Source organism: Peromyscus eremicus, chromosome X (genome assembly GCF_949786415.1).
Source record: "Peromyscus eremicus chromosome X, PerEre_H2_v1, whole genome shotgun sequence".
In the NCBI taxonomy this organism is placed as follows: Eukaryota; Metazoa; Chordata; class Mammalia; order Rodentia; family Cricetidae; genus Peromyscus; species Peromyscus eremicus.
The window spans coordinates 132,336,067-132,363,482 of NC_081439.1; the positions used below are offsets into that span (position 1 = coordinate 132,336,067).

At 40.8% G+C, this 27,416-nt stretch overlaps 2 protein-coding genes across 2 annotated transcripts; both read left to right on the forward strand.

Annotated features, from left to right (window-relative positions):
• Positions 1 to 2,100: 2,100 nt before the first annotated feature.
• On the forward strand, positions 2,101 to 27,103 carry Tktl1 (transketolase like 1). The gene is given in 14 exon segments (XM_059250461.1): positions 2,101 to 2,234; positions 6,342 to 6,459; positions 9,102 to 9,199; positions 11,139 to 11,330; positions 11,409 to 11,536; positions 12,989 to 13,182; positions 13,655 to 13,819; positions 16,762 to 16,918; positions 18,603 to 18,733; positions 20,358 to 20,441; positions 22,245 to 22,341; positions 22,490 to 22,609; positions 26,155 to 26,222; positions 26,277 to 27,103. Coding segments are annotated over 14 exon segments (1,797 nt in total). The 3' UTR covers positions 26,388 to 27,103.
• On the forward strand, positions 20,502 to 21,262 carry LOC131899090 (trafficking protein particle complex subunit 2-like). Its single transcript, XM_059250462.1, has one exon. The coding sequence runs from the start codon at positions 20,593 to 20,595 to the stop codon at positions 21,013 to 21,015; it is 423 nt and encodes a 140-aa protein (XP_059106445.1). The 5' UTR covers positions 20,502 to 20,592; the 3' UTR covers positions 21,016 to 21,262.
• Positions 27,104 to 27,416: the final 313 nt, after the last annotated feature.

Sequence of the window (27,416 nt, forward strand, 5' to 3'; positions counted from 1 at the left end):
GGGACTAATGTTTTATCTCCATCACCACAAAAAAGAAAATATAAAATAGGATGTTAATAAAATGTAATTATAAATAGCTATATATCATGATCTTGGGGAGATTACTTAATATTATAAATATCCCAGTCTCATATATATATACTAATTTCTACATTCCTTGAAATGACAGTTAAAAATCAAATGGTATCACGTATGGTGGCACATGCCTGTAATCCCATCACTTGGGAGGCAGCAGAAAGAATTCAAGGTCAGCCTGGGCCACACAGTGAAAGCCTATCTCAAAAAAAGAAAGAAAGAAAAAGAAAGAAAGGAAGGAAGGAAGGAAAAAAGGAAGGAAGGAAGAAAGCCAACCAAATGAACAAAAAATCCAAGTGAGAATATCTTGTGATTCTTAAATTAACTGACTTCAAAGTTTAAAAGAGAAAATGCAAAGTAGCTAGGAAAATTTTAGAAAAAAATTATTGAATTAGGGTCTTAGACTATTCAAAAATAGAGTGCTTCTTTATGTACAATAATATAATCTAGACAGAATAAAGAACTAAACATAAGAAACACAACCATAAAAATATTAAAAGTATCTCTTTAAAAAGGAGGGTTGGAGGGACACTTAGCAGTTAAAAGCATTTGTTGCTTGCTCTTACAGAGGACCTGGGTTCAGTTCTCAACACCGACATGGTGGCTCACAGCCATCTGTAACTCCAGTTCCAGGGGATCTGATCCCTTATTCTGATCTCCTTGGGCACTAGGCATGTATGTGGAGCACACACATATGTGCAGGCAAAACTCTCATACACATAAAATAAATTAATTAAATGGATAATTAAAGAAAAATGAAAGTATGTAATAAATATTTTTACAATCTTTTAATAGAAAAGACCTTTCTAAGCAATGCTCAGGCCTAAATGCCATGAAAAAAAGATTTACATATTTTATTACCTTAAAAACTCTTATAACCTACTGTATGGAAAGAAAAAAAAAGGAAGATAAAATTTAGGTTTTGTTTCACTTTTTTAAAAAAATAAAATATCTACCTTACCATTAAAAACTAAAAACAGATATAGATTAAGGGACAAAGACTAAATATATGTAATAAAGGGCTAATTAGCATCATATTTAAGGTAATCATACAAATTAGTAATCGAAGAACAACCTTACTAAAATAAAATATCAAAAGATAGTATCACATACTTCAGATAGGCTGAACTTCCAATGAGCAACAAATATTTCACAAAAAAAGGGTAGGAAGGGGACTGGAGAAATTGCTCAATGGTTAAGAGCACTTGCTCCTCTTACAGAGGACCTTGGTTGGATTCCCAACCATTCATAATTTCTGTTTCAGGGGATCCAAAACTGACTTCTTCAGACACCAGGCATATACATGCTGCATATATATATGCAGGCAAAACATTCATACACATAAAAATGTAAACATTTTAAAAATACTAAAAAAAGTGATTAGTAATTTGTAAATCAAAGCATTAATTAAATACCATTCACTTATCCATCAGATTGCCAAAAATTAAAAGTGCTAATAATATCCATTAGTTATGAGAATGTAAGGAAAGGAATACTCAGATACTCTGCAAATAGGATCAGTTCAGATTCTTTACTATGCTAAATCAGGCAGCATCTACTGAAAATTTAAGTGCAGGAACCTTTTAATCTAGCAAGAACAGCAAAGTCCAGTGGCACTCAGGTGACAATTTACACAGGAACTCCTAACTTTTGTGTCAAGATACTGCATTTGGAATCCCATGTTACTGACTCTCGGCACAGCACCCAGTACTATATATCTATCTATATCTATCTATATCTATCTATATCTATATCTATATCTATCTATCTATCTATCTATCTATCTATCTATCTATCTATCTATCTATCTATCTATCTATATATATATATATATATATATTTGGCGAGATAGACATATAACCAGGATAGACTTATAACTGAGTCACGAACTTGTGGGCAGAGTTGAGGTATAAACCTGTGGAATATGTGCGGAGGGATCAGTTCATACCAGGGCGGAGCACTCCGGTCCTTTTAACTGAGTCGCAGGCAGCCATTTAGTGCTGCGGAGCATGATGCTCTGGTAACATGTCAGAAGCTGAGGCAAGCAGTGGGATGGCCGGCAACGCTGGACCAGATGAGAAAACGTTGCAGGTGTTGCGGGACATGGCCAACCGCCTGTGAATCCATTCCATCAGGGTCACAAGCACCTCAACCACTAGGTAAGGCTGCCTGGGAGGGCCTTACCATGCGGTTCTTCAGTCCTTACTGAAGTTGTGAGGCGAATGGAACCTGCCGTTATCCTCCATTTTCTGCCTTCTGGGACCACCCACCGCCTTTAGATACCCATGAAGTATAGTCTTCAGCCCTGGCGGCAGGGGCACTCCCCTGACTACTTTCTGACCAAGGTTCTGGAAGCCCACAAGACCTCCCTTAGTAAGGAAAAATCTAGAACCTAGTCGAGTGAGCGAGCAGTGTTCTCTGGTATTTATCAGGCTAGTTCTAGTTTGGCATTTTAGGGAGGAGTGGAGTTTTGTGTGTAAGTTGCAATGGAATGGGGGGGTGGTCGTGATTGAGCGGACCCTTACTCAGGACTTTAGGGTGAAAAATGAACCACATTCTGTGGAGAGCACACCAGAAGGGTAGTACTCCAGGAGGTGGAGTGGGAAAGAGAGGAGGAAATGTGAGAGGCAGCACATAAAAGGTGTGGTTTCCCAAAAAGTACTTGACGGCTTGTAAAAAAAAAAAAAAAATGGTTAGTGGATTTGTTGATATTTGTTATTTGTTGAAGGCAATTTTGCACCGATATCGATGAAGGATAGGGGTCTATAGTTTTTTTGTTGTCTGTGTGGCCCAGGCTGGCCCTGACGTGGATACAAGGGATTCTCCTGCTTTCCCAGTATTTGGAATTAAGACCTATAATGCTGCTAGTCCACAATTCATTCATATTCTCTCTATTCTTCCCCGTTTTTCGAGACAGGGTTTTTCTATGTAGCCTTGGTTGTCCTGGAACTCACTCTGTAGAAAACTCACAGAGATCTGCCTGCCTCTGTCTCCCGAGTTCTGGGATTAAAGGCGTGCGCCACCACCGCCTGACCGTTTTTTTTAAAAGATTAATTTATTGTGTGTACAGTGCCTGCATGTATGCCTGCCCACCAGAAGAGGGCATCAGGTCTTATTATAGATGTTGTGAGCCACCATGTGATTGCTGGGAATTGAACTCAGGACCTTTGGAAGAGCAGCCAGTGCTCTTAACCTCCGAGCCATCTCTCCAGCCCCTCTCTTTTTGAGGCTTGTTTGTTTGGAGGCTTGGTCTTTTGGTTTTTTGGGATAAATGTCTCTCTACATAACCCTGGCTGTCCTGGAATTCGAAGTATAGACCAAGCTGACCTTGAACTCACAAAGATTCACCTACCTCTGCCTCCTGAGTGCTGGGATTAAAGCTATGCACCACTACACCCAGCTTGTCCACAGTTTTTCAATGACTAAACTACTAACTAAACTACTAATTGTATGTCTATTCAGACTTTCTAATACTAACTAGGTCTTGTTAGATTTTCTCTTTCTAGAATTTTTTTTCAGTTATTTTGATTAACAAGTTTTTTAGGATACAATTATCCACATTATTATAAAAAATTATTTTTCATTTCTTTAGGGGTGACAATAGCCTCATCTTCATTTTCTGAGTTATTTCAGTCTTTTCACAATTTTGCCTATCTAGCTAAAGCTTTGTTAATATTTTGCAAGAACCAACTTTGGGTCCTGTGGGTTGTACTTCAGTGCAAAATACTTGCCTATCATGCCCTGGGCTTGATCATTAGCACTGCACAAAAAAAGAACCAAGTTTAGTTTTGTAGATTTTTACCTCTTTTGCTGCACTATTTTTTTATATCTGCTATGATCTTTATTATTCTTTCCTTCTCTTAAAGGCTTTTGGTTTAGTTCTTTTGTAGTTCTTTAAGTAGGAAAGTTAAGGTTGTTGATTAGAAATTGTTAAAAAATGAGTTTTAGCTTTACATTTTTCTTTACACTGCTTTTGCTGCATAAATTTTAGATTTTTGTTTTTATTTTCATGCATCTGTTTCTAATTTTCCTTGTAATATTTTTCCTTTGGTTTGTATAAGAGTTCATTATTTAATTTCCACAACTCTGTTGAATGTTTTCTGTTTTTCTGCTGGTTTATAATTTCATGTCCTTGTAGTTACACAAAGTACTTTGCATGTATTTTTTTTTTTCAATCCTTCCCTGGAGTTCGGAGCACAGCTCAGTAGTAGACTATTTGCCTAGTATGTGCAAGGCCCTAGGTTCCATCCCCAGCACTGCAAACATAATTTGCCCTGAAACCTAAACCATGACATTAAGAGGACAATTTTGTTGCATTTTAAGACACTATATTTTGGTTGGGTGGTGGTGACACATGCCTCTAATCCTAGCGCTCAGGAGTCATGTAGGTGGATTTCTGAGTTCGAGGCCAGCCTGGTCTACATAGTGAGTTCCAGAAAACCCTGTCTCATGGGGGGGGGGGGGGAAGACACAAGATTTTGTTTTGTTTTACATTTTTGTTTTATGGGTCTTAAGTAGAGTCACATTGTCATCTTAATGTTATGCCAAGTCTACCACCACCACCACCACCACCACCACCACCACCACCACCACCACAGGCTGAGGTTACAATTATAGGGTATTACACCAGGCTTTTTTTTTTAATGAAGCAAAAATGTTTATTTATGTCTTTTATTTTATCAAATACAGAGAAGGATTTAAGAAGACAAATATTAGCCAGGCATAGTGGCAAACACCTTTAATCCCATCACTTGGGGGGCAGAGGCAGGTGGATCTCTGAGTTGGAGGCCAGCCCGGTCTACAGAGTTAGTTCTGGGGAAATCATTTAAAAAGAAATGCTTATTACAAATATACCTTACCTTTTTTTCTTCTTTTCTTTTTCACCTGCCTCTGCCTCCCAAGTGCTGGGATAAAGGTATGTACCACCACCACCCAGCTTGCGTATCTTACCTTAAAGTAGATAGATGATTAGATAGTGCAGAAGTTTCTTCAGGTTTTTTGTTTGTTTGGTTTTGATTTTGTTGTTGTTTGTTTGTTTGTTTTTTAAGCATGTGTTCTGGTGATTGGCAAACACTTTACTGATGAAAGTAGCTCCCAAGTTCCGCTTTATTTGTTTCTTACAGTAGCTTTTTTGACTGGGGTAAGATGATATTTCATCTTTGTTGTTTGTTTGTTTGTTTGATTGATTGATTTTGTGATGCTGGAGATAGAACTTGATCACCCACGCACTAGACAATATTCTACCACTAAGCTGGCTTCCAGCCTCAGCCACTTGAATCCTGGGATTACAGGCATAAGCCACCATGTCTGGCCCTTATTGTAGTTTATATTTATATTTTCTTGGTAATTAATGATGCTACTTTTTTTTGAGACAGGGTCTCTCTGCATAACCTTGGCTGTCCTGGAACTCACTCTATAGACCAGACTGGCCTCAAACTCACAGAGATCCACTTGCATGTGCCTCTGGAAATATTTTTTATATACTTGTTAGCCATTCACATTTCTTTCTTTGAAAAATCTATTTAGATTATTTGCGCACTTTAATGTTAAGTTTTTGAGTTCCTTATCTTTTGAATATTAATGATCTGTCAAATGAATAGCTGGGAAATATTTACAGGGAATAAGTTTTGTCCCCTGTCCTGTTCTCTCTCCCCTATAAGAAATTCATTTTAGGGGCTGGAGAGATGGCTCAGTGGTTAAGAGCACTGGCTGCTCTTCCAGAGGTCCTGAGTTCAATCCCTAGCACCCAAATGGTGGCTCACAACCATCTAACTGTAATCCCATGAGATCTGATGCCCTCTTCTGGTGTGGAAATGTACATACAGACAAAACACCCATATACATAAAGTACATAAATAAATAAATCTTTTTTAAAAATTCATTTTAGGTAGTAGAATGGAATCTATATGATGGTTCTGATAGAGTGAAGCATGTAGATGAAGCATGTAGAAGTTCTACAGATGATAGCATATGAGTAAAAGAATGCTCAAGTCAGTAACAAATTGAACTAAGCCCAGTGCATGTCACTGTGTAGAGAGAAAGAGGGCTTGGGAGGTTGCTGACCTCTCAAATGGCCTTTAGTGCCTCAAGCATAGGAGGCCATGGCCCAGCACCCTGAACCTTGGCTGAATTCAGTCAGGCCGGGGGAAATGACTGCTGCTTCTAGTTCAAAGACACAGTATACTGCTGCTATACATAGAAGTACAAGGTGCCCACTGAGAACCATTTGCCTGTGAGAAACGACTTGTATTGTGTCTGCCTTTCAGCCATCTCACACTATGCAGCAGTGCTGCTGAGATCATGTCTGTGCTGTTCTTCTACACAATGAGATATAAACAGGCAGACCCAGAAAACCCAGACAACGACCGATTCATTCTTTCAAAGGTATAATGACAGGGGAATACTGCTGCTTGTTGTTTTACAGGTGGCTGGTTTTTGTTGTTTTGTTTTGAGACAGGGGTTTGTGTAGCTCAAGCTAGCCTCCAACTCACCATGTAGCCCAAGCTGACCATGAACTCCTTATCTTCCTACCTCCAACTTCTGAATTCTGGAATTATAGGTGTGTACCTTGCTTGATGCTTACTTCTTAAACTGCACTTTAAAGACACCATATGTCAATAGGTGCCTTTTGAAATGGGCCCTTAAAATGGGCCATTTGGTATTTTTTTTTTATTCACAGTACAAAGTTGTTCTAGTGAGGCCCACTTGGAGCCATATGACATGTATAGCAGGAAAGATGAAATGTGGCAGCTGGCCATCATTGGTACTCTTGCCTCATTCCACCTCACTCCACTGAAGTCCCCATAGATCATACTTTTCCCATCCTCTGTGCTGCTTTGAGAGGCAGGTGACTTCAGTGAACCTGCCTTGCTGAACCTGCAGAAAACTGATGATGACTTGGAAGAAGCATCAACCGAAAACTGAAGGGCTTTTAGTTTTACCAGTTTTCTTTTTTGTTGTTGTTTTTTTGTTTTGTTTTTCTCAGCTAAGTAAGCCTGGGAAGTAGCCAAAAGATCTTTGTATGAGCAATTTCTTGAAACATACTTGGTGCTGGAACAAAGATAAGTACTGCCTGGAAGCTAATTCTTCCCCTGAGTGTACATACCTTTATTCTAGTTGCCACCACTGAGTTGTACCCCTCAATGCATAATAGTTTATAAGAAAAAGAAAACCCTATCTGGGTATGATGACACATACTTGTAATCTATACACTTAGGCAGCTGAGACAGGAGAATTACCAAGTTTGAGACCAGCCTAAGCTACATAGCTCCAGGCCAGACTGGGCTACAAAAATAGCCTATCTAAAAGAAATGTGGGGTAAAAAACCTTTTCTGGACCCTTGTGCCATGTCATGCTTCTTGCTGGCACCCCACCCATATTCTCAATAGTCTCCTGCTCCTAAGTGGAGGCTCTGACTCCATGCCAAAAGATGAAGTCCTAAGACTTCTTTGCCTTCTGCTTCACAGTTAGGAGAACGCAGAGATGTAGGTCTGTGCTCCAAGGGCATGTAAGACATCTGGGAGCCAGGACTTGTTACTCTAGGTGTTTTTTTTCTGTTGCTAATGAAACACTTTGACCAAAAACAACTTGAGGGGAAAGGATTTATTTGGCTTAAACTTCTAGGTCACAGCCTATCATTTAGAGAAGACAGAAACTCAAGATACTCTACTGGCTTGCTTTCCTCTCTGACTCATACACAGCTAGCTTACATATACACAATCTAGATCCCCTTGCCTAGGGATGGTGCTGCCAATAGTGGGGTGCAGCTGGGCTTTCCAAAATCAATCATCAATCAAGACAGTCTGTATCAGACATAGAAATGGGTCAATCTTATTGAGGCAATTCTTCAATTAAGGTTCCTTCTTAGATGACTCTAAGTTGTGTCAAGTTGACAATAAAAACTAACCACCTACTCCATCTCTTGTCAACTTGACACAAACACGTCACTGTTAAACCATAACTTTCCCTTTCTTGTCTATCCCCTAGATTTCATGTTAATGTCATATTATAAAATGCAGTACCACGTTAAAAGTCACCTATTCTTTAAGAATTCCAATGCTTTACAAGTTCAATGTCTCTTTAAAAGATCAAAGTATCTTAGCTGAGATCCTACAAAATTAAAAAAAAAATAAGTTACATACTTTCTTCTTCCAAAAGGGAGAACCAGGGCATAGAAACAGTTAAAGCAAAACCCAAAATCCAGCAGTATAAATCAAATCCTGTAGCTCAATGTCCATTATCTCAGAGTCACTCATAATATAATCCTCTGGGTTCCAAAGGGCTTGGGTAGCTCCACCTTCCCAATTCTGGCATCTGCAGCTCACACAGCTTGTCTCCTAGGCTCAGGTTCACACCACTTCACATCTGCTACTGTCTTTGGTGGATAGTGGCAATGAATAAATTTAATGTGTCTGAAAGCTCAGGAGCAAGGTGTCTCCCACCAAAGCAGCAGCATTTTGCCATGGCTTTTCATCCTGTAGGGGAGCACATTCTCTCCATGGAATACTACTAACCTGTATACAGACTAATGGATATTAGCCAAGGGGAGGTAGAGTGACAGAAAGTTAATCACAAGCATTGGCACTGCCTAGAATACTCAAACACTTTTGTGTTTATAGTTCTTTGAGAACCCATATTCTCCAAAAGATTTAACATCTGACTTGTGCACACCTGAACCAAAGACTATGAAAATGCTTTACATTTTCTATTTTGCACTTAGGTTCCTTTCTCTGTGTTCTAAAAGCTCCAGTTGCCATCACTATGCTGTGGATTCTGTGGCAATGGGTATCTTCCTTGTCTTTGTCACCCAGTTTCCAATTTAGGGTGGGCCCCAGGCTTGACCCATGGTCATCTTATGACCTTGATCTGAGACTTTGTAGATGAGGCAAAGATGATTTCATCCAGTAGGGTGGGAGGGGTAATTCCAATGGGTCAGCAGGAGTAGCCTGCACTCAGTACTAGAAATCTTCCTGAAGCCCATGTTCTGTAGATGTTCCTATATTCACTGGGTCTCTTTTCTCTTACAGGGACTACCATTTGTTAATGTGGTAACAGGATGGCCTGGGCAAGGACTAGGGGCTGCCTGTGGGATGGCATATACTGGCAAGTACTTTGACCAAGCCAGGTAAAGCGCTTACCAAAATCCATTTCACTGCCCCACCCCTGCACTTTGCCTCATTAGTTTGAGAAGACAATGATAGTTTTGAAAGTTCTGGTTGCAAAGTATTGAAGCAGTAAATAAATTCCATTTGTAGATCTGTTCTAGCATCTCTGGTTGGATCTAAGTGGTGACTAGAGTATTAGAACACTAATATTTTCTGAGATAGCTTCATATTTTCTGTCCTGCAAAGTTTAACTGTGGAATGAACAACATGTACTTTGCATTAGGAGCCCCCAAATATTAGTAACACATGTCCTTTACTGGGTAGGTTCACAATCTCTTTCTTGGATCTGTGCTCATCTGCTGCTTATAATGAGCAGTACTACAAATGAAATTCCTGGTTTAGACCTGGGATTTCCTGCAGCTCTGCTGCATGTGGTGAGCCTGAATCTAGAGCTCTTTTGGTTTAGTTTCTCCGGAGTGTGAGCTTATCTTTCATATGATCTCCGGAGATAGCTACCTAGCTCCTAGGAGGCCTTGTTCCAACTCAAAGAATCCCTTTGGAAGTACTTAGTTGTGTTTCCTCCACCCCTCCAGCAGCTTGCTTGTTCCATTTCTCAAAGTTTACTCATACATTTCTCACTGCTGCAAATTTTCACCCATGATTGCCTTTCTTAGTGATAACCTTGAGTTTAATAACTTTTCTTAAGGGTTAGGGAGATAGGTGACTCAGCAGTTAAGAGCACTGGTTGCTCTTCCAGAAGACCCAAATTGGATTCCCAGCATCTACAGGCAGTTCACAACTGTCTGTAACTCCAGTTCCACGGGATCTGACATTTTCTTAGGCATACACACAGACAAAACACTCATACACATAAAATAAATAAAACATTAAAAAAAACAACTTTTCTTAAACCCACAGTACTTTCATGAGGTCTAGGGTGCATTTTATTGGTATAAATGGTTCATGTCTGTAGGCGGGACAAGGAGGAGAATAAAGCTGGGAAGTGGAAGGCTGAGTCAGAGACACTGCCAGCCTCCACGATGACAAACAGCATGTGAAGATGCTGGTAAGCCATGAGCCATGTGGCAAGGTATAGATTTATAGAAATGGATTAATTTAAGCTGTAAGAACAGTTAGCAAGAAGCCTGCCACGGCCATACAGTTTGTAACCAATATAAGTCTCTGTGTTTACTTGGTCGGGTCTGAGAGGCTGTGGGACTGGCAGGTGAGAGAGATTTGTCCTGACTGTGGGCCAGGCAGGAAAACTCTAGCTACACATGTCTCTGCTGCAGAGGAGTGTATTGTTTATGGTGGAGCATAGCTCCCTAGGTAGGATATTTCCATTACTATGATGATTTGTAAATAAATTTTAAGGTCAGAAATAAAAAGCACCAATGCTTTAAAAAATGGAGCACGCACGCACGCGCGCGGGGTGTGTGTGTGTGTGTGTGTGTGTGTGTGTGTGTGTGTGTGTGTATCTTATTTACATGTTTCAGGGATCTGCTTTCTCATTCCCTCTTGCTTGCTGACAAACCAGGAGAGGGAGCAGAAACAACTAAAAATAGTCTTAGAGCTGTAATGAGACCACTAATCAAAAGTAAAGTCTGTCTCATGAGGCTCAGACTTCATTTCCTCAGCTGCTAAGCTTGTGAAGATTTGATGAAGAAAACAGCCTTAAGGACCTTCTGAAGGCTGAAGCAGCTCCCAGAGTCTCAGTGTGTGTGTGTGTGTGTGTGTGTGTGTGTGTGTGTGTGTGTGTGTGTGTGTGTCTTCCGCCCTCCCCTCTCCCTCCCTCCCTCTTTCCCCTCTTCTCCTCCTCCTCTTCCTCTTCTTCCTCCTTCTCCTCTTCCTCCCCCCCCCCTCCTCCTCCTTCTTTTTTTAATCTCCCTGAAATTGATTTGCTTGGGTGGCCCAAGTGAGCCCCAGCAGGGTCCTAACTGAATCTTGATTTGTTTCTAGCTATCGGGTGTTCTGTCTTCTGGGTGATGGAGAGTCCACAGAAGGCTCTGTCTGGGAGGCATTAGCTTTTGCATCCTATTACAATCTGGACAATCTCGTGGCAATATTTGATGTGAACCGCATTGGACACACTGGCTCCATGTCCGTTAAGCACTGCATTGCCGTCTACCAGAAGCGTTGTGAAGCCTTTGGGTAATTGTTTCTTTGTTGTTGTGCCTTCTTTCTGTCCCATCATCCTTCTTCATTGTAATCAAACCTCCTCCATGACAGGTGGAATACTTACATGGTAGATGGCCGTAACGTTGAGACCCTATGCCATGTGTTCTCACAGGCAGCTCAAGTGAGAGGCAAGCCCAATGCTGTGATTGCCAAGACCTTCAGGGCCTGAGGCATGCCAAGTACATGTTTACTTCCTATGAGTATTCAAAACATTTGTCCATGGAGCAGAACAGACAGAAGGAAGCACTGACTAGGCTGATGGTTTTCCTTAGTGAACAGTGTTAATGCTGGTAACATGCGAGGCTGTTTCTCTCTCTTGACCTCACTAGCTAATATGTCTGGTTAGGATAGGAGGCTAAGGCCAAACTTCTACCAAGTAAACAAAGTTTTTTGCCCTTGTAGAGAATGGCTAGTGGAACAGTTCACCAGTGGGAATAGTTTGCTAACAGGGAAGGGTCTATTGTGATTAGTAGTCAGAAAATATGCTATATGTAGGGGGCAAGCCCATGAGTAAGGTGGTATATCCATATACATTTGTCTAGACCCAGATCATCTGGAAGAACACATAGAAAACAGAAGCTTGGGAACTGGGGCTAGTGACAGACTTATTTTTTTAATAAAATTTTATTCTAATTAATTCACAAATAAAAACATCAGCTACTTTAAGGAAGCCACTCAAACACTTTCCTAGTCCCAAACTCTATATATCTCACTGAACTTCTATACAGTTAGTATGGCCATTCTGAAGTAGTGGAACTTCACTAAGGGTTTTTTACTTTCATTATTACATTTTTTTATTCAGTTAATCTACCACATAAAGAGTTAAAACTAGGGGGGAAATGAGACATAATACAAGATGTAACTCTTTGTACATTTAAAGATTATCATCTGGAATTGTCTATCTCAAATTTAGTTTCTCAAGTTTAAGTAGTTGAAGAAGATATGATTCTTTTTTTTAAATAATATAGACAATTTAGAATAACACTGATCTGTGACTCCTCCCAAAAAAAAAATACAGCCTTATTCTGATTCTACCAATTTGGCAAATGACAACTTTACCAATGAGCCGCTGCCAGAACCTGAAATTTTTCCTTGCCTTCACCTCTCCCTTACCTTCCTTATATACCCAGTCACTAGAGTGTATCTCATATGCATTCCCTCCTCTTTCTCTCTACTACCTTACTGTCACTAAGTCCCCATTACCTTTGTAGAACTACAGCAGCTTCATGAAGAGTCTATCTGCTTCCTGATCACTCTTTGGCAAGCACAGTACTACAACAGTAATCTTTCTATAGCACATCTGATCATTCACTCCCATTCCAAACCTTTCATGGTTTCCAATCTTACTTCAGGTAAAAACTCATATACATAATTGTCACTCTGCTTGGTCTGTCTTTTCAGCCTTGTTTCCTTCATAAAACCCTCCTTTCACCAGCATGTGTCAGTGCCTCCCTTAAAAGCCTCAGGACCTTTCTTAGGCTGCTCTTACTGCAATTCTATCCCAAGACCCCTATGTCCATTCCTTATTCCTATGATTACTATTCAGATATCTTTTCTCTCAAAGTGACTTTCAGATGATCTGGAAGGTACTCATTAAGCACCTGGAGTGAATATCCTTTGTTTTGTTGTAGATATTGAGGATGCAGAAAGTTGGTATGGAAGGCCAATGCCAAAAGAAAGAGCAGATGCAATTATCAAATTAATTGAGAGCCAGATACAGACCAACAGGATTCTTGTACCACCAGCTCCTATTGAGGACTCACCTCAAATCAACATCATGGATATAAATATGACCTCACCCCCTGTTTATGTAGCTGATGACATGGTAGGCAAAAATGTATAAGATTAACTAAAGTCATGTACATCATCATTATGGTTTTAAAAAATATTCCTTAACACACAGGCATCTTCATTTATCCTGAACTCTGTGGATGAACCAGTTGGTACACAATAATGGAATTTTATTGATGATTCTAAGCAGTAAAGATCATTTTTGCCTCCTCTATATTAACTCTGAAATTTCTTCTTGTTTTGGGTGGGTGGGTTGGTTGGTTTGAGGAAAGTTTTATTTATTTGCTTTTTAAAATAGGATCTCACTACAGCCCAGGCAAGACTTGAACTCACTATCCTTCTTGAGTTCTGGAGTTACAGATGTAAACCACCATATATGTGATTCTGAAGGATACTGTTGGTAAATCAAAAATTTATCAAAGATAACAATTTATAAACCTATAAAGTAGTAACTCCTTTCTAAGTGTACTCCCAAGAAACCCTTACCACTTGGCTTTTTGTTCTAGGTGTCTACTCAAAAAGCATGTGGTTTGGCTCTGGCTAAATTGGGCCATGAAAATGACAGAGTTATTGTGCTGGATGATGACACCAAGAACTCCAACTTTTCTGACATATTTAAGAAAGAACACCCAGAGAGATTCATCCAGTGTTATAGTGCTGAACAAAACATGGTGAGTGTATCATGCAGATCTCTCAAGTCTTCTCTAACTATCAGTAGACTATAAAAGGCCTTCTACAGAAGCATTCCAGAGAAACAAGAGGTAAGTAGTCACCTAAAGTCAGAGAGGTGGTTTCTCTGTCTGCTAGACAGGGTGTAAACTGCCCAACAGCCTCTGGGCATCCCACCCATACAGATTGAAATCAGGCTGAGAGTTCTAGGTCTGAAATGTCCTAAGCTCCCTAGTAGCCCTTTCTGTCCCATCTAGCCTGTAACTAGGCAACTTACAGCCACCCAGGGACAAACAGATTGAGGAACTACCAGATATCTGTGAGTTTGAGGTCAGTCTCATCTATATAGTGAGTTCCTTGCCAGCCAGAGCTACATAGTGAAACCCTGTCACAAACAATTTCTTTTAATTAAAAAATATCAATAGTTAAAAATTGTCAAAGAATTAAAAAGAAAGAATACTAATAGTTAAAGCTAGTACCTGGGCCGGGCAGTGATGGCTCACGCCTTTAATCCCAGCACTCGGGAGGCAGAGCCAGGCAGATCTCTGTGAGTTCGAGGCCAGCCTGGTCTACAGAGCGAGTTCCAGGACAGGCCCAAAGCTACACAGAGAAACCCTGTCTTGAAAAAAAAAAGCTAGTACCCAAGGCAAATCTGTACCTCTGTTGCTGCCCAGAGTGATAATATGCAGAGAGTACCTGCACCATTCTCAAGAGAAAGGAGTTCATGTCAGGAAACCCTTAGAACTCTAAAACCAAGACCTGCCCACATAGAGGATGACAACTCTCTCCTGCCTTTACATTGCAGAGGCTAAAATAACCCTGAAGAGTATTTTTCTGGACAGGGAACTGGACTAGCAGAGCTCATGTGAATGTATTTTGAAACAAGTAGTCTGATATTTTAAAAAGATGAATTGCCAGCATTTAAAAATCAGATTTTTATGTAGAATCCAAATTTCTACATTCTCTTGAAAAGTAGAAATAACTGCCAAGTGGGTTGGCATTCCCTCATAATGCCTACTGGCTGGAGTCAAGCATCATCCCTGTTGAGATGGGCATTCCCAGCCAGCTCTCCAGGAGTACTGTACTCTGCTGGCCCCATTGTTCTTTTATAACACTTCTCTAACCCACCAGTACTGGAATTTAAGCATACCTGTTACATAATAGGTCATCACAATGTTCATTCTTGGGTCTTTTCATTTTGGTTTTATTGTAGTGTTATGAATTGAACCCAGGGCCTTGCATAAGCAAGGCAAGTGCTCTACCACTAAGCTACATCCACAGCAGCTCTTTTTATTTAGAAAAAAGAAGTGCAATCCTTATTTTTGTAAATTGACCTTCCTATCAAAAAGTTTGCTGGTATGATTGCTTCATTGATTACTTCTGTTAACAGCCATGTATTCTGGGCCTCACTTTGGTAGGCCTCCAACTATTCAGCTGAAAATGAACCATAAATTTTTGATCTTCATGCCTCTGCCTCCCAGCCACATTGCCTAGCTCAGCATGATTATTTCAGTTTGTTTATTATTTGATCTGAAGGTTTTGTATTCCAGAATGCCACCCAATATAAAATTAATGTAGGTGTAAGCATGCCTTTTAACAGTTTGTTAGCTGGAAGATAGTTGGTAAAAAGACTGTGGGGAAAAAAGGCCATGGGCCTTTTCTCTGGCAGATAAATGTAAAGCCAAATCAATTAACATTTAAGTATCTTGATTTTGGAACCAGCCACAACCATCACCACCCCTTTGGAAGTTCTTGTTTGCTCCCAGAGGTCATGTCCTAGTTCAAACCTGCCTAGAGTATATGAGTCTGGAGTGCCAAGGGAGATGTAAAGAATAACAATATAAAGTGGAGGTCATTAATAATGTGCATATCAGGGGCTGGAGAGATGGCTCAGGCAAAAGATCTAAGTTTGCTTTCCAACACAATGCTGGGCAACAGCCTGTAACTTCAGCTCCAGGGGATCCTATGGTCTCTTTTGGCCTCCATGGGCACCCAAACACACTGACACACATAGAGGGCAAGAGGAGGGGAGAGAGAGAGATTTTTTAAATTGTGCACAACGGAGCAGCTTTAGACTAGTCTCCTAGAATCAATGGCCCAAAGAGGAAGAATGAACACAGAGCTCTGAGAACTCACCCTATATGCCCATCCATCAACAAGAGGTTTGCACACTCTAGCCACCTTCATGAGGCAGCAGGACTGGTCCTATTACCACACCACAGAAATCTGAAGCATGATGGATGGTCCTTGTAACAAAGAGAAGTAATTTGTTCTGAATACTAGTGAGAGGTCAATTGTGATGCCACTCAAGGTAAAGAGACCACTTGGAAAATTTTTAACTTTGGGGTTCTTCATGGGAATGGAGGCCTAGATGAAGTAGGCTAAGGAGAAAGTAGAAAATGAGAAAGTGGAGATAATGACTAAATGACTTTTTCGACAAATTTTCTGTGAAGTAGAACCAATAAGGGCAGTTTCTGGAAGGAAGAGTAAGGTGGAATGGGAAAGCAGAGATGGAAAGTATTGACACATAATTAAATGATAACAGATGATTTAAGAGAAAGTGAGAAACTGATTGAAAGGGAAGGAGTGGTAGAATTGGAGATACCATCTAGTAAGAAAAAGGTTGGGATCCAGGATGAGCAGTGGGCAAACCATCCACAGGGAGGAGCAAGCTGATGGCTCAGGGTGGAGGGCAGGGAGTGGACAGGCAGATGGATAGAGGCTCCATTTCTTAACTTGGTCTCTAGGAGGTGTGAGGTTAAGCATACCACCTGAGGTGGGTAAGAGAGATCCAAGGAAGAGCATAGAAAAGAGACATGCTAGGACTGCAGAATAGTTAACCATGTGCAGAGTAGGAGTTACATCATGTAGTCTCTGTGGTTTAATGGGGGAGGGGATGAAGCCAAATCCAGGGATGTTCTGCTTCCTGTTCTTTGTGTTTTAGGTGAATGTGGCTCTGGGCTGTACCACCCGTGACCAGACCATTGCTTTTGTTTGCACCTTCGCTGCCTTTTTCACCCAAGCATTTGATCAAATACACATGGGAGCCATCTCTCAAATGAACATCAACCTTATTGGTTCCCATTGTGGGGTATCTATTGGTATGCATTTTGAATATCGTCATGTTGATAGCTTTGTTTAGGCTTTGTATTTTCTTACTGTTCACAAAAGGGATTTATTTTTGAAAATCTTTATTGTGTTTTAGATGTTTCAGGTACTCTGGATACCAATCTAGATGAGACACATTACTGTAAAGTACCCATTCAGTCATTGAGAAATACTTGTCTGCAGGCCTTTCTGAGATTTGCAGTATACCAAATCTGGAATAAGGACAACACACACATCCCAGAATTGTTTTCTGTGCTCTGTGTGGTCACAGCTAATTGGAATAAGCAGCTGTGAACAGCTGAACACACATTTAGGTAGAAGTAGAGCAAGGATTGCTGTTCCACATTTTTGCTTTGTGCAATGGGAAACTTTTAGGAATATGATGCAGGAAATTATGGTAATGAAAACTTCATTCTAGTATCAGTAACCTGCCAGGGATCGCTGGAAACAGGAAAATCTAAGATAGGATTGAAGTAAGATGGGAACCAGCAAGAGGGTAGAAAACCAAAGGTGGCCCTGAGAGAGTAAAGAAAAGAATAAATGTTGCTGACTAATGGAAGGATCTGGAATTATATAAAAAGCCAAAAAGCAAGTATCCAGGAGTTTCTTAGTTGACAGTGTCAGGGAATCCTGCTCATGAGTTACAGAAATTGCATGGGAAAGATGAGTAAACTTGTGGAATAAGTCATCTAGATAGTTGTGGCAACTTACATCTGCTGCTAGAATGCTACTGATGTGCACTCAGGAACCATAAAGTGACTCCCTGGCAGAACTAAACTATAGAAAGCAGCTCTGGCTAGAGCTGAGTGTGAAGATAGCTAAGTGAATCTGAAGTGAGGCACAGATGGTAGTCCAGGGAGCAAGTATAGCTGAGAGACAAGGCAAGTGAGGCATACCAGCACTTTAGCATGGACAGGGATAGCAGCTGAGAAAGTGCCCCCAAATTTTAACCAAAACTGGGTTCAGTAAGAATTTGAAAATCAGGACAGCTACAGAGACAAATGGATCTAATGTAGAGAGGATCTGGGCTTCTGAAGTTAGACAATTGTCCTAGGCAACAGTGTACACAGGACATTCCTTTTCCCAGGAAGAAGTAGGCTCCCTCTCTGTATGTACATTGTGATTTCTGTACACTAATCCCACATACCCAAGGGCATTCTTAGTCACAGCAGCATCTGAGGGTATCCCAAAAGTATGTTATCTGGTACTTGAAAGGCCTGCCAAAATGAATAAGATACTTCAATCTAGAAAAATCTGATTTCTTGAGAGTGAGAAGTAGAATAGAGCCAGAAATACAAAGCCTTGGGATGCTCTTAAGAAGAGGAGGACACAGGATCAGAGACTGGGTAGGGCTGACTCTGGCCAGTGACATTTAGGTAAGAAAGAACACTGGGTTAACTTGAACAGTACTTCTACTGCTGTGTGACCAGCCAACTGATTACTGATCTGAAAGATCATTTGATAGCCTAACCTAGAATATATTAGTGAGATTATTCAAGGAAGATGGTTATGTAAAAGCTAATGTAAATTACAGCAAGTGTTGAACCATGCAGGGCTTTGCTGTAATACAGGATGTTCTGGAGCAGTAAGAGTAGCTGCTTCTCAAGAACGATGGAAGGAGTAGTGGGTTCCTGGTAGGGTTGTGTTCATGTTTTTGTTGGTCTGTGGCTTTCTCAGGTGATGACAATCCCTATCACATGGCCCTGGAAAATCTGGCCATGTTCCGAGCAATTCCCAACTGTACTGTTTTCTATCCAAGTGATGCCATCTCCACAGAGCATGCTGTTTATTTGGCAGACAATACTAAGGTATGTTTAAAGGATGCCAAATCAGAAAATGGTTCTGGACTCTACTACAAGTTTTGAACTGATGAGAGTTTTCTTTTCCTATCATAAAATATAAAATGTGATGCTAGATACCGAGGGTGCTAGCATATTTATCTAGCATGCATGAGGCCCTGGGTTTGATCCCTTCACCATATAAGCTGGTCATGGTGGTACACACCTAAAATCTTAGCATTCAGAAGATGGAACCAGGAAGGTCAAAATTTCAAGGTCACTTTCAGCTATATTGATAGTTTTAAGCCAGCCTAGGATGCATGAGACCCTAACAACAGGTGACTGTGCACATGAATGCATTGGAATTGTAAAACATGGAAAACTTACTATATAGGGCAAAAGAGATGGCTCAATGGAAGTGTGAGTACCAGAATTCAGATCCCTAGAACTCATAAAAATTGGACAGGGAGCCAGGTGTGTTGATGCACACCTTTAATCCTAGCACTTGGACTTGAAAACGTGTGCATTCAAGTTGACAATACAGTTATATTTACACCTTCTCATTGGAAATGGCTGACTCACTTCATATTCACATATTTAAAGTCTTTCTAAGAATGAATCATTACAAACTATATTGTGGTGAAATTAATTTTTAATGTGTTTTGGGCTTTCTTGTCATCATAAGTCAGTGCCCCTGCCCTGACTTTTTGTTCCATGAGGACAGGAAAAGTCAGTGCATATTTTAGAAATCTTCCCAAATCAAAAAATCGGACAACATGGAAAATTTATCACTGAGGATATCACTAGGGTCCTGCTTGAGATATTCCTGTCTCAGTATAATCTGTTCGCTGGCAGTTGAGCTTCTTCCTCACTCCAGAGTCTGCATTTTGTTGTTAGTATGAAGAACTGTTCACTCTTCTTTCCTATTGTTTAATGACTTATTACTTAGAATTTATGGTTTGGTTTAATTTTCATGTTTTTTCTAATTTTTGGGATTATAATATAACATTTCTCCCTTCTCTTTCCTCCTTCCAAAACCTCCCATATACCCCTCCTTGCTCTCTTTCAAATTTATGGCCTCTTTTTTCATTACTTCTTGTTGTTGTTGTTGGTGGTGGTGGTGGTGGTGGTGGTGTGTGTATACCATATATATTCCTAAATATAACCTGTACAGTCTGTATAATGTTACTTGGACATTTATGTTTTCAGAGCTGGCCATTTGGTATTGAATAACCAATTGGTGTGCTCCTCCCTGAGGACTATTTCTCCTGCTCTTTGCATTCATTAGTTACCTGTAGTTCTTTGTGTAGGATTGAGGTATCCTGGTCTTCCCTACCCTCATCCATGTTAGCTCGTCTATAGTTGTCCTTGTTCAGTTGATGTTTTGGCAGTCATGTTGGTAAGACTTTATGAGTGTAGCTTGTGACATTTCTAGGAGACACAGTCTCATGGTACACTCCCTGTTCCTCTGGCTCTTACAGTCTTTATACCCCCTCTTCCTCAATGTTCACTGAACCTTACATTTGAGAGTGTTTTGTAGATGTATCCATTGAGACTATGCTCCACAGCTCTGCATTTTGATTGATTGTCGTTTTCTGTAATGATCTCTATCTGTTGCAGTTTGATTTTTTAACTGTAGTTCTTGTTTGCACAGGAAATGTGTTTCATTCATACCAGCCAAGCTGAAACTGCAGTTATTTACACCACTCAAGAAACCTTTCAGATTGGACAGGCCAAGGTAAGGGCATAAGTTTTCCTGTGCTGTCCAATATCCATTATATAAAGAAATCCGCCCTGCCCCACCGGCACCGGCACCACCACTCCTGAACTAGAGGAAGTCGGCTTATGTGAGCGCCTCACTACAGGAGCTGTACATTTTATAGAAGACGATGTCTGGAAGTTTCTACTTTGTAATTGTTGGTCACCATGATAATCCAGTTTTTGAAATGGAGTTTTTGCCAGCTGGGAAAGCAGAACCCAAAGATGAACACCGACACCTGAACCAGTTCATAGCTCACGCCGCCCTGGACCTGGTTGATGAAAACGTGTGGCTGTCCAACAACATGTACTTGAAAACCGTGGACAAATTCAATGAGTGGTTTGTGTCAGCTTTCGTCACTGCTGGGCACATGAGATTCATCATGCTTCACGACATGAGGCAAGAAGATGGCATCAAGAACTTCTTCACCGATGTCTATGATCTGTATATCAAGTTTGCCATGAATCCCTTCTATGAGCCCAATTCTCCTATTCGGTCAAGTGCATTTGAAAGAAAAGTTCAGTTTCTTGGAAAGAAACATCTTTTAAGCTAAACGCAGAAAACTTCAGAATCACAGTGGGGTCTGCTCAGGAGTGTATGCATAGGAAGTAACTTGAGAAAACAGCCTGGCAAAACTTTACATGTCTCAACTTATCTGTATATCATAAAATTTCCTTTATATGTAACAAATCTCCTTTTTTCATGTTAGTTATCAATGTTAGCATTTGCTTGTAAATAGTTATTAGTAATTTATAATATTTTATTTCAAAAATTAAGAATAAACTTCTATCTTTACTGATTGAGATAATTAAAAAAAAAGAAAAGAAAAAAGAAATCCATTCTAACCCTTGCATATGTTCTGGTTGCTTTTCCATTAATAAATCTGTTTTGATCTTTGCCTGATTCTATACTTCTTTCCAAATGGAATCTCTTTTGTTCAGTTTTTTATTTTGTTTTGAGACAGTATCTCATTATGTACCCCAGGCTGGCCTCAAACTTGGAAACCTTTCCCTTACCGTCTCATGTGCAGGAAGCTATAGATATGTGGCAGCACACCCAACTTTGTGGATTCCTTTTTATAGGAGAAGGATTTGTTTGATTTTTATGGTGCTAGAAATTGAGACTGGGTCTTTATGCATGCTAGGCAAATACTCTATATCTGGGTACCTTGCCAGCCTTTTTTTTTTTTTTTTTTTTTTGGCTTTTGTATTTATCAATTGTGTTTGTGTGTGGCAGGTGCACCACTGCATGCAGGTGTAGAGGTCAGAAGACAACCTTGAGGTGTGATTGGTTCTCTTCCTCCCACTATGTGGGTCCAATGAATTAAACTCAGGTCATCCGGCTTGGTGGCCAGCACCTTTACCAGCCAAGCTTTCTAGCCTATACAGTTGTCAGCCCTTTCTTAAAGAATTTTTTTTTTTTTGGTTTTTTGAGACAGGGTTTCTCTGTGTAGTTTTGGTGCCTGTCCTCTGTAAACCAGGCTGGCCTCAAATCATAGAGATCCGCCTGCCTCTGCCTCCTGAGTGCTGGGATTAAAGGCATGCGCTACCACCACCCGGCTAAAGTTTTATTTTAAGGTAAGTTCTCAACCAAATTGCTCATGTTGTCCTTAAGCTTGAAATCTTCCTGCCTCTGGTTCCTGAGTGACTGGGAATTCAGATGTGTACCACTGCACCTGGCTTGTAGGTGAATTAACTAATAAATTTGTTAGTAAGGAGCAATTTGTCTTTGAGATGTGTCTTTCCACAATAACCACATTTTGTTTTGTTGGTGCTATACCAGGTTGTCCAACGCAATGACAATGACAAGGTCACAGTTATTGCAGCAGGAGTCACTTTGCATGAAGCCCTAGTGGCTGCTGATGAGCTCTCTAAAGAAGGTCAGTTGATTGTGTAAACATTGAAGTTATGGGAAGAAGTAGAATGTCAGCTATGTGATATACCCGGACTGATCTTTTCATTTTAACCTCTGAACACCCCTTATTCTGAGTTTGCTTCTTACACTAAGCTGATATTACTATTCTCCAGATATCTCTATCCATATCATTGACTTGTTTACTGTTAAACCTCTGGACACTGCCACAATCATTTCCAATGCAAAAGCCACATCTGGCCGAATTATCACCGTGGAGGAACATTACCCAGAAGGTGTGTTGGATACATTGGGTATGGTTTAATAAGTTTGTTTTGGTAGAATTTTTTTTTGGTAGAAAGTGTTTTTGTTTTGCTTGACTGGAGATACACCATGTTCTCTATGTAGCCAACAATAGTTCAATATACCTTTGTTATACTCTCTACAAGTGCATCCATGTAGGGGCCTCTCAGCCACGCAGAGTGGTTTCTTGAACATGGAACATTGTCTATATATACTTTATGAGTCCCTATCATAGAGCCCAGTCAACTAGGGTGGGTCAGTAGCAACACTAAGGTGGCTAATTGAGCAATAGACAGGGAAACATTCACAAACACTTCTACAGCTTCTTTTGAGTATTGAATTAATAGTTCACTCCCCTGCCCCTTAAAAAAAAACTAGCTCCTGGCAGAGAGTGGTGGCATATGCCTTTAATCCTAGCCTTTAGGGGGCAGAGGCAGTTGGATCTCTGAGTTTGAGGCCACTCTGGTCTACAGAGCAAGTTCCAGGACAGCCAGGGCTACACAGAGAAACCCTGTCTTGATAAACACACAAAAACTTAGCTCCTTGAACCAGGCTTGCTGCACACACCTTTAATATGGCACTGAGTCAAACACAAAGGCAGGTAGATCTCTGAGCTTGAGGCAGTCTGGACCCACATAGCATGTTCCAGATGACCTAGAGTGTCTTAGTTAGGATTTCTATTACTGCAACGAAACACCACGACCAAAAACCAAGTTGGAGAGGAAAGGGTTTACTCAGCTTACACTTTGACATTGCTGTTCATCACCAAAGGAAGTCAGGACAGGAACTTAAGCAGGGCAGGATCTTGGAGGCAAGAGCTGATTGATGTAGAAGCCATGAAGGGGAGCTGCTTACTGGTTTGTGTCATCCTACTTTTATAGAACCCAAGACCACCAGCCCAGGGATGGCACCACCCACCATGGGCTGTGCCCTCCCACATTGGTCACTAATTGAGAAAATTCCTTACAGCTGGATCTCATGGAGGCAATTCATCAACTGAGGCTCCTTCCTCTCTAATGATTCTAGCTTGTGTCAAGTTGATGCACAAAACTAGCCAGTACAACTGACCCCTTGTCAACTTGATGCCCAAACACATCACTATTAAGCAACAATCCTTCCTTTCTTATTCATCCCTAAGATTTCACATTAAAAACATAAATAACTTTAAAAGTCCCACAGATTTTACAGATTTACACACATTAAAATTGTAGTCCCTTTAAAATATCCTATCTTTTAAAATTCAAAATCTCTCAACTGCAGGCTCCAGTAAAACACTTTCTTACTTCAAGAGGGAAAAATCAGGTACAGTCTCAATCAAATCAATGCAAAATCAAATTCCAACCATCCAATGTCTGGGGTCCACTCACAATCTTCTGGACTCCTCCAAATGACTTGGGTCACTTCTCCAGCTCTGCCCTCTGTAGCACACAGCTTGTCTTCTAAGGTTCCAGCTGGCTCCACTCCACTCCTGCTGCTGTTCTTGGTGGTCATCCCCCCACGGTACTGGCATCTCTAAAATGCTGGGGTCTTTGCTGCAACTGGGCTTCACTTTTCACCAGTAGCCTCTCATAGGTTCTCTTCATGCTGCCAAGCCTCAGCCTCTTGCATATTCTGGGCCTTCAACTGCCACTGAGGATACACTTTCACCAATGGCCTCTCCTGGCCTCTCACAGTGCCAAGCCTCAGCTGTTCTCCATGACTCACCCCTTCCTGCTTTCAAAGCCAGTACCACCTGGGTGACTCTTACACATTACCAAGTCCGGCTGCCAGCACAAGGTACAGCCTTGGCCTCTTCTGGAACTCAGGTTCTCTGTGCTCTCAGGAAACACTTCCCAGAAGATTTCACCTCAGTGATGCTGGTCTCTTCTTAATCACCACTAATTTCTTAGCTCCAACTAACCAGCATAGATTGTCCCAGTAGCATAAAGGTTTCACTTCAATAGTTCTGGTATCTTGTTAATCACAGCTGATTATTTATCCCCAGCTGATCAGAAACACAGAATTTTAAATCAAAATAACAAACAGCCCTGATAGTCTTTAATCTTCCCTTTGAAATTTCACAAGCCAGGCCTCCATCTTCTGAACTGCTCTCAACATCCTTATCTTCCAAGCTCCCACAGAACATCCTACTGAGGTCTCAACACTCAATGGCTCTTCTACCCAAAGTTCCAAAGTTCTTCCACACACAGTCCTCCCAAAAACATGGTCAGGTCTGTCACAGAAATATTCCACTATGCTGGTACCAATTTGTCTTAGTTAGGATTTCTGTTGCTGTGACAAAAAAAACCATGACCAAAAAGCAAGTTGGGAAGGAAAGGGTTTATTTGGTTTACACTTCCAGATCATAGTCTATCATTGGAAGAAGTCAGGACAGGAACTCAAACAGGGCAGGAACCTGGAAGCAGGAGCTGATTGATGCAGAGGCCATAAAGAGGTGCTGTTTACTGGTTTGCTTCCCATGGCTTGCTCAGCCTGCTTTCCTATAGAACCCAGGACCACCAGCTCAGGGAATAATAGTACCACCCATAATGGGCTGTACCCTCCCCCATTGATCACAAATTGAAAAAAATGCCTTACAGCTGTATATCATGGAGGCATTTCTTCAACTGAGTCTCTTTTCTCTCTGATGACTCTAGCTTGTATCAAATTGACACATAAAACCAGCCAATACATAGGGATACATAGACCTGTCTCAAAAACAACTGGATCCTTGCAAACAAAAGAGGAAATGGCAAAAAGTAAGAGTATTTCAGGGAGTTAAGGCTTGGGCTATATTTGGGCCTAGAAAATAGGTAAAATAGACAACATTCTGTTTTTATGACACAAGACCCTAAGACCACATCTCACTGGGTATTTCTCTGGAAGGGCTCCCAAATCTAGCATGCAAGTGTGGGAACCTCTGGTAGAGATGGGAGAAATACCTGCCCCCATGAAGGACACAACACTTCCCACAAAGACCATGTCTTCCAAGGGTACACATAGTTACAGACTGGGCACCCCATGATTCTATTGAAAGCTGGTCATGTTGGCATCTTCTGCCAGACATTTGTACCAAAATTCACCTGACTCCTGGCAGAAAAGTGGGCATTTGTCATAGTCTGCATCACTTGCACTTGTATTCTAGGCACAAGTGCTACCCCATGAAGAGGGAGAGGTAATAGCAGTGAAAAATGCTTGTACCAGCCAAGGGCCACCCTATCAAGCTAGCAGCCTATTACTTCTCTTTGACATGGTTGATTGTGTTTAGTGGTTTTCAGACCCCTGGCAGCTTTAAGAGTCCTAGTTTCCACAACCACCGCCCCCACTGCCAAATTACTGGAGACCAGGTTGAGATTAGCCCCCTGCTGTGTGTGTGTAGGGAGATGATTATAAGATGTGGGATTAGAAATGAGAACTCTTTAAGCCAGTTGGAGCATGATGATTTGGGTAAATCAAAGACTAATGAAAGTACTTTGCCTGAAAACCAGCAGATTTAAAAGTGTATCACAGGACTTTTAAGGCTTACAGAAGAGATATTAATATCCAGTTTTTTCCCTAGGTGGCATTGGGGAAGCTGTCTGTGCAGCAGTCTCCATGGAGCCTAACTTCATAGTTCATCAGCTGGCAGTGCCTAACTTCATAGTTCATCAGCTGGCAGTGCCTAACTTCATAGTTCATCAGCTGGTAGTAACGGGGGTGCCTCAGAATGGGAAATCCAGTGAAGCACTAGATTTTTCTGGAATCAGTGCCAGACACATCAATGTAGCTGTGAAATGCATCTTAATGAATTAAATTAGCTGTTGGTTTTTGTCTTAGAAGACTAGCCTCTTTTCTGTATATTTATGCTTGTACCAAAACCATCACTTAGAAATGATTGTGCTTTGTTCTCCTTAAAGGCAAAACCAGCTAACACCTTTATTCCTCATTCAGTAATTCTAATTTCCCTTTCATATGTGACTACATATATGAATATTCATTGTTTTAACCATCAAAATGGGTTATATTTAAAATGGCAGACTATCTAACAAGACAACCACCTGATACTGAACTTTCTCATAAGACTGCATGTAAGTGAATTAAGGATCAATGTGGAAGTGACAGTTTAAAAAGTATTTCCCTCATAAGTAAAGCAAATATGTGTTGAATTAGAGTCCTCAGCCCAGCTTTCACAACACTAGACCCCTGAAATCCATAGTGCAGTTCGACTTGAGTTACCATGTGTGCTGCCTTCCTACCTGCAGCTTCCTGAGTAATGTGTAACTTCAGGTGCTCTTGAATTTTCTCTGCTGTTTCCCTTCATACCTCCTCCACAGTTCACAGGCTGGTGAACAGAACGAAAGCAGTTAGGATGTCTTGTGCTGTTTGTGATGACTGTTCTGTGAAGACACAAGGACACTAGTCTTGATCTCCACACTATGCTGTTTGATATTAATAAAGCATTTCAAAATCAGCTACTTTATTCATTTTGTGCCTTCTATTCAATTTGGTTCCCCCTTGCAATAATCCTAAGGGAGAGCCTTCTATCTCAACCAGACAAGAAGGTGTAATGGGCTGCAAACAAGTCACTCATTGTAAAATAGTATAGCCTTGAAAATCTACCCTAGTCAAATCTTCCATCAGCTGGAATGTAAGAAAGGTGTCAACCAAATAAAAATGGGACTGAGTTTCAAAAGCATTTGTCAAATATGTCATATTTCTTATTACTTTCATTAAGTGGACATTGAGAATTTGGGGATACATGACCACATTGCTTCTGGAGTTATGCAACAATGTGTGGTAGATTTAACCTGGACTTGGTGCCATTAGAGCCTGCTCATTCTA

Bases quoted from the DNA above. Each gene is read 5' to 3' on its own strand.
- LOC131899090 (XM_059250462.1), top strand. From the start codon at position 20,593: ATGTCTGGAAGTTTCTACTTTGTAATTGTTGGTCACCATGATAATCCA.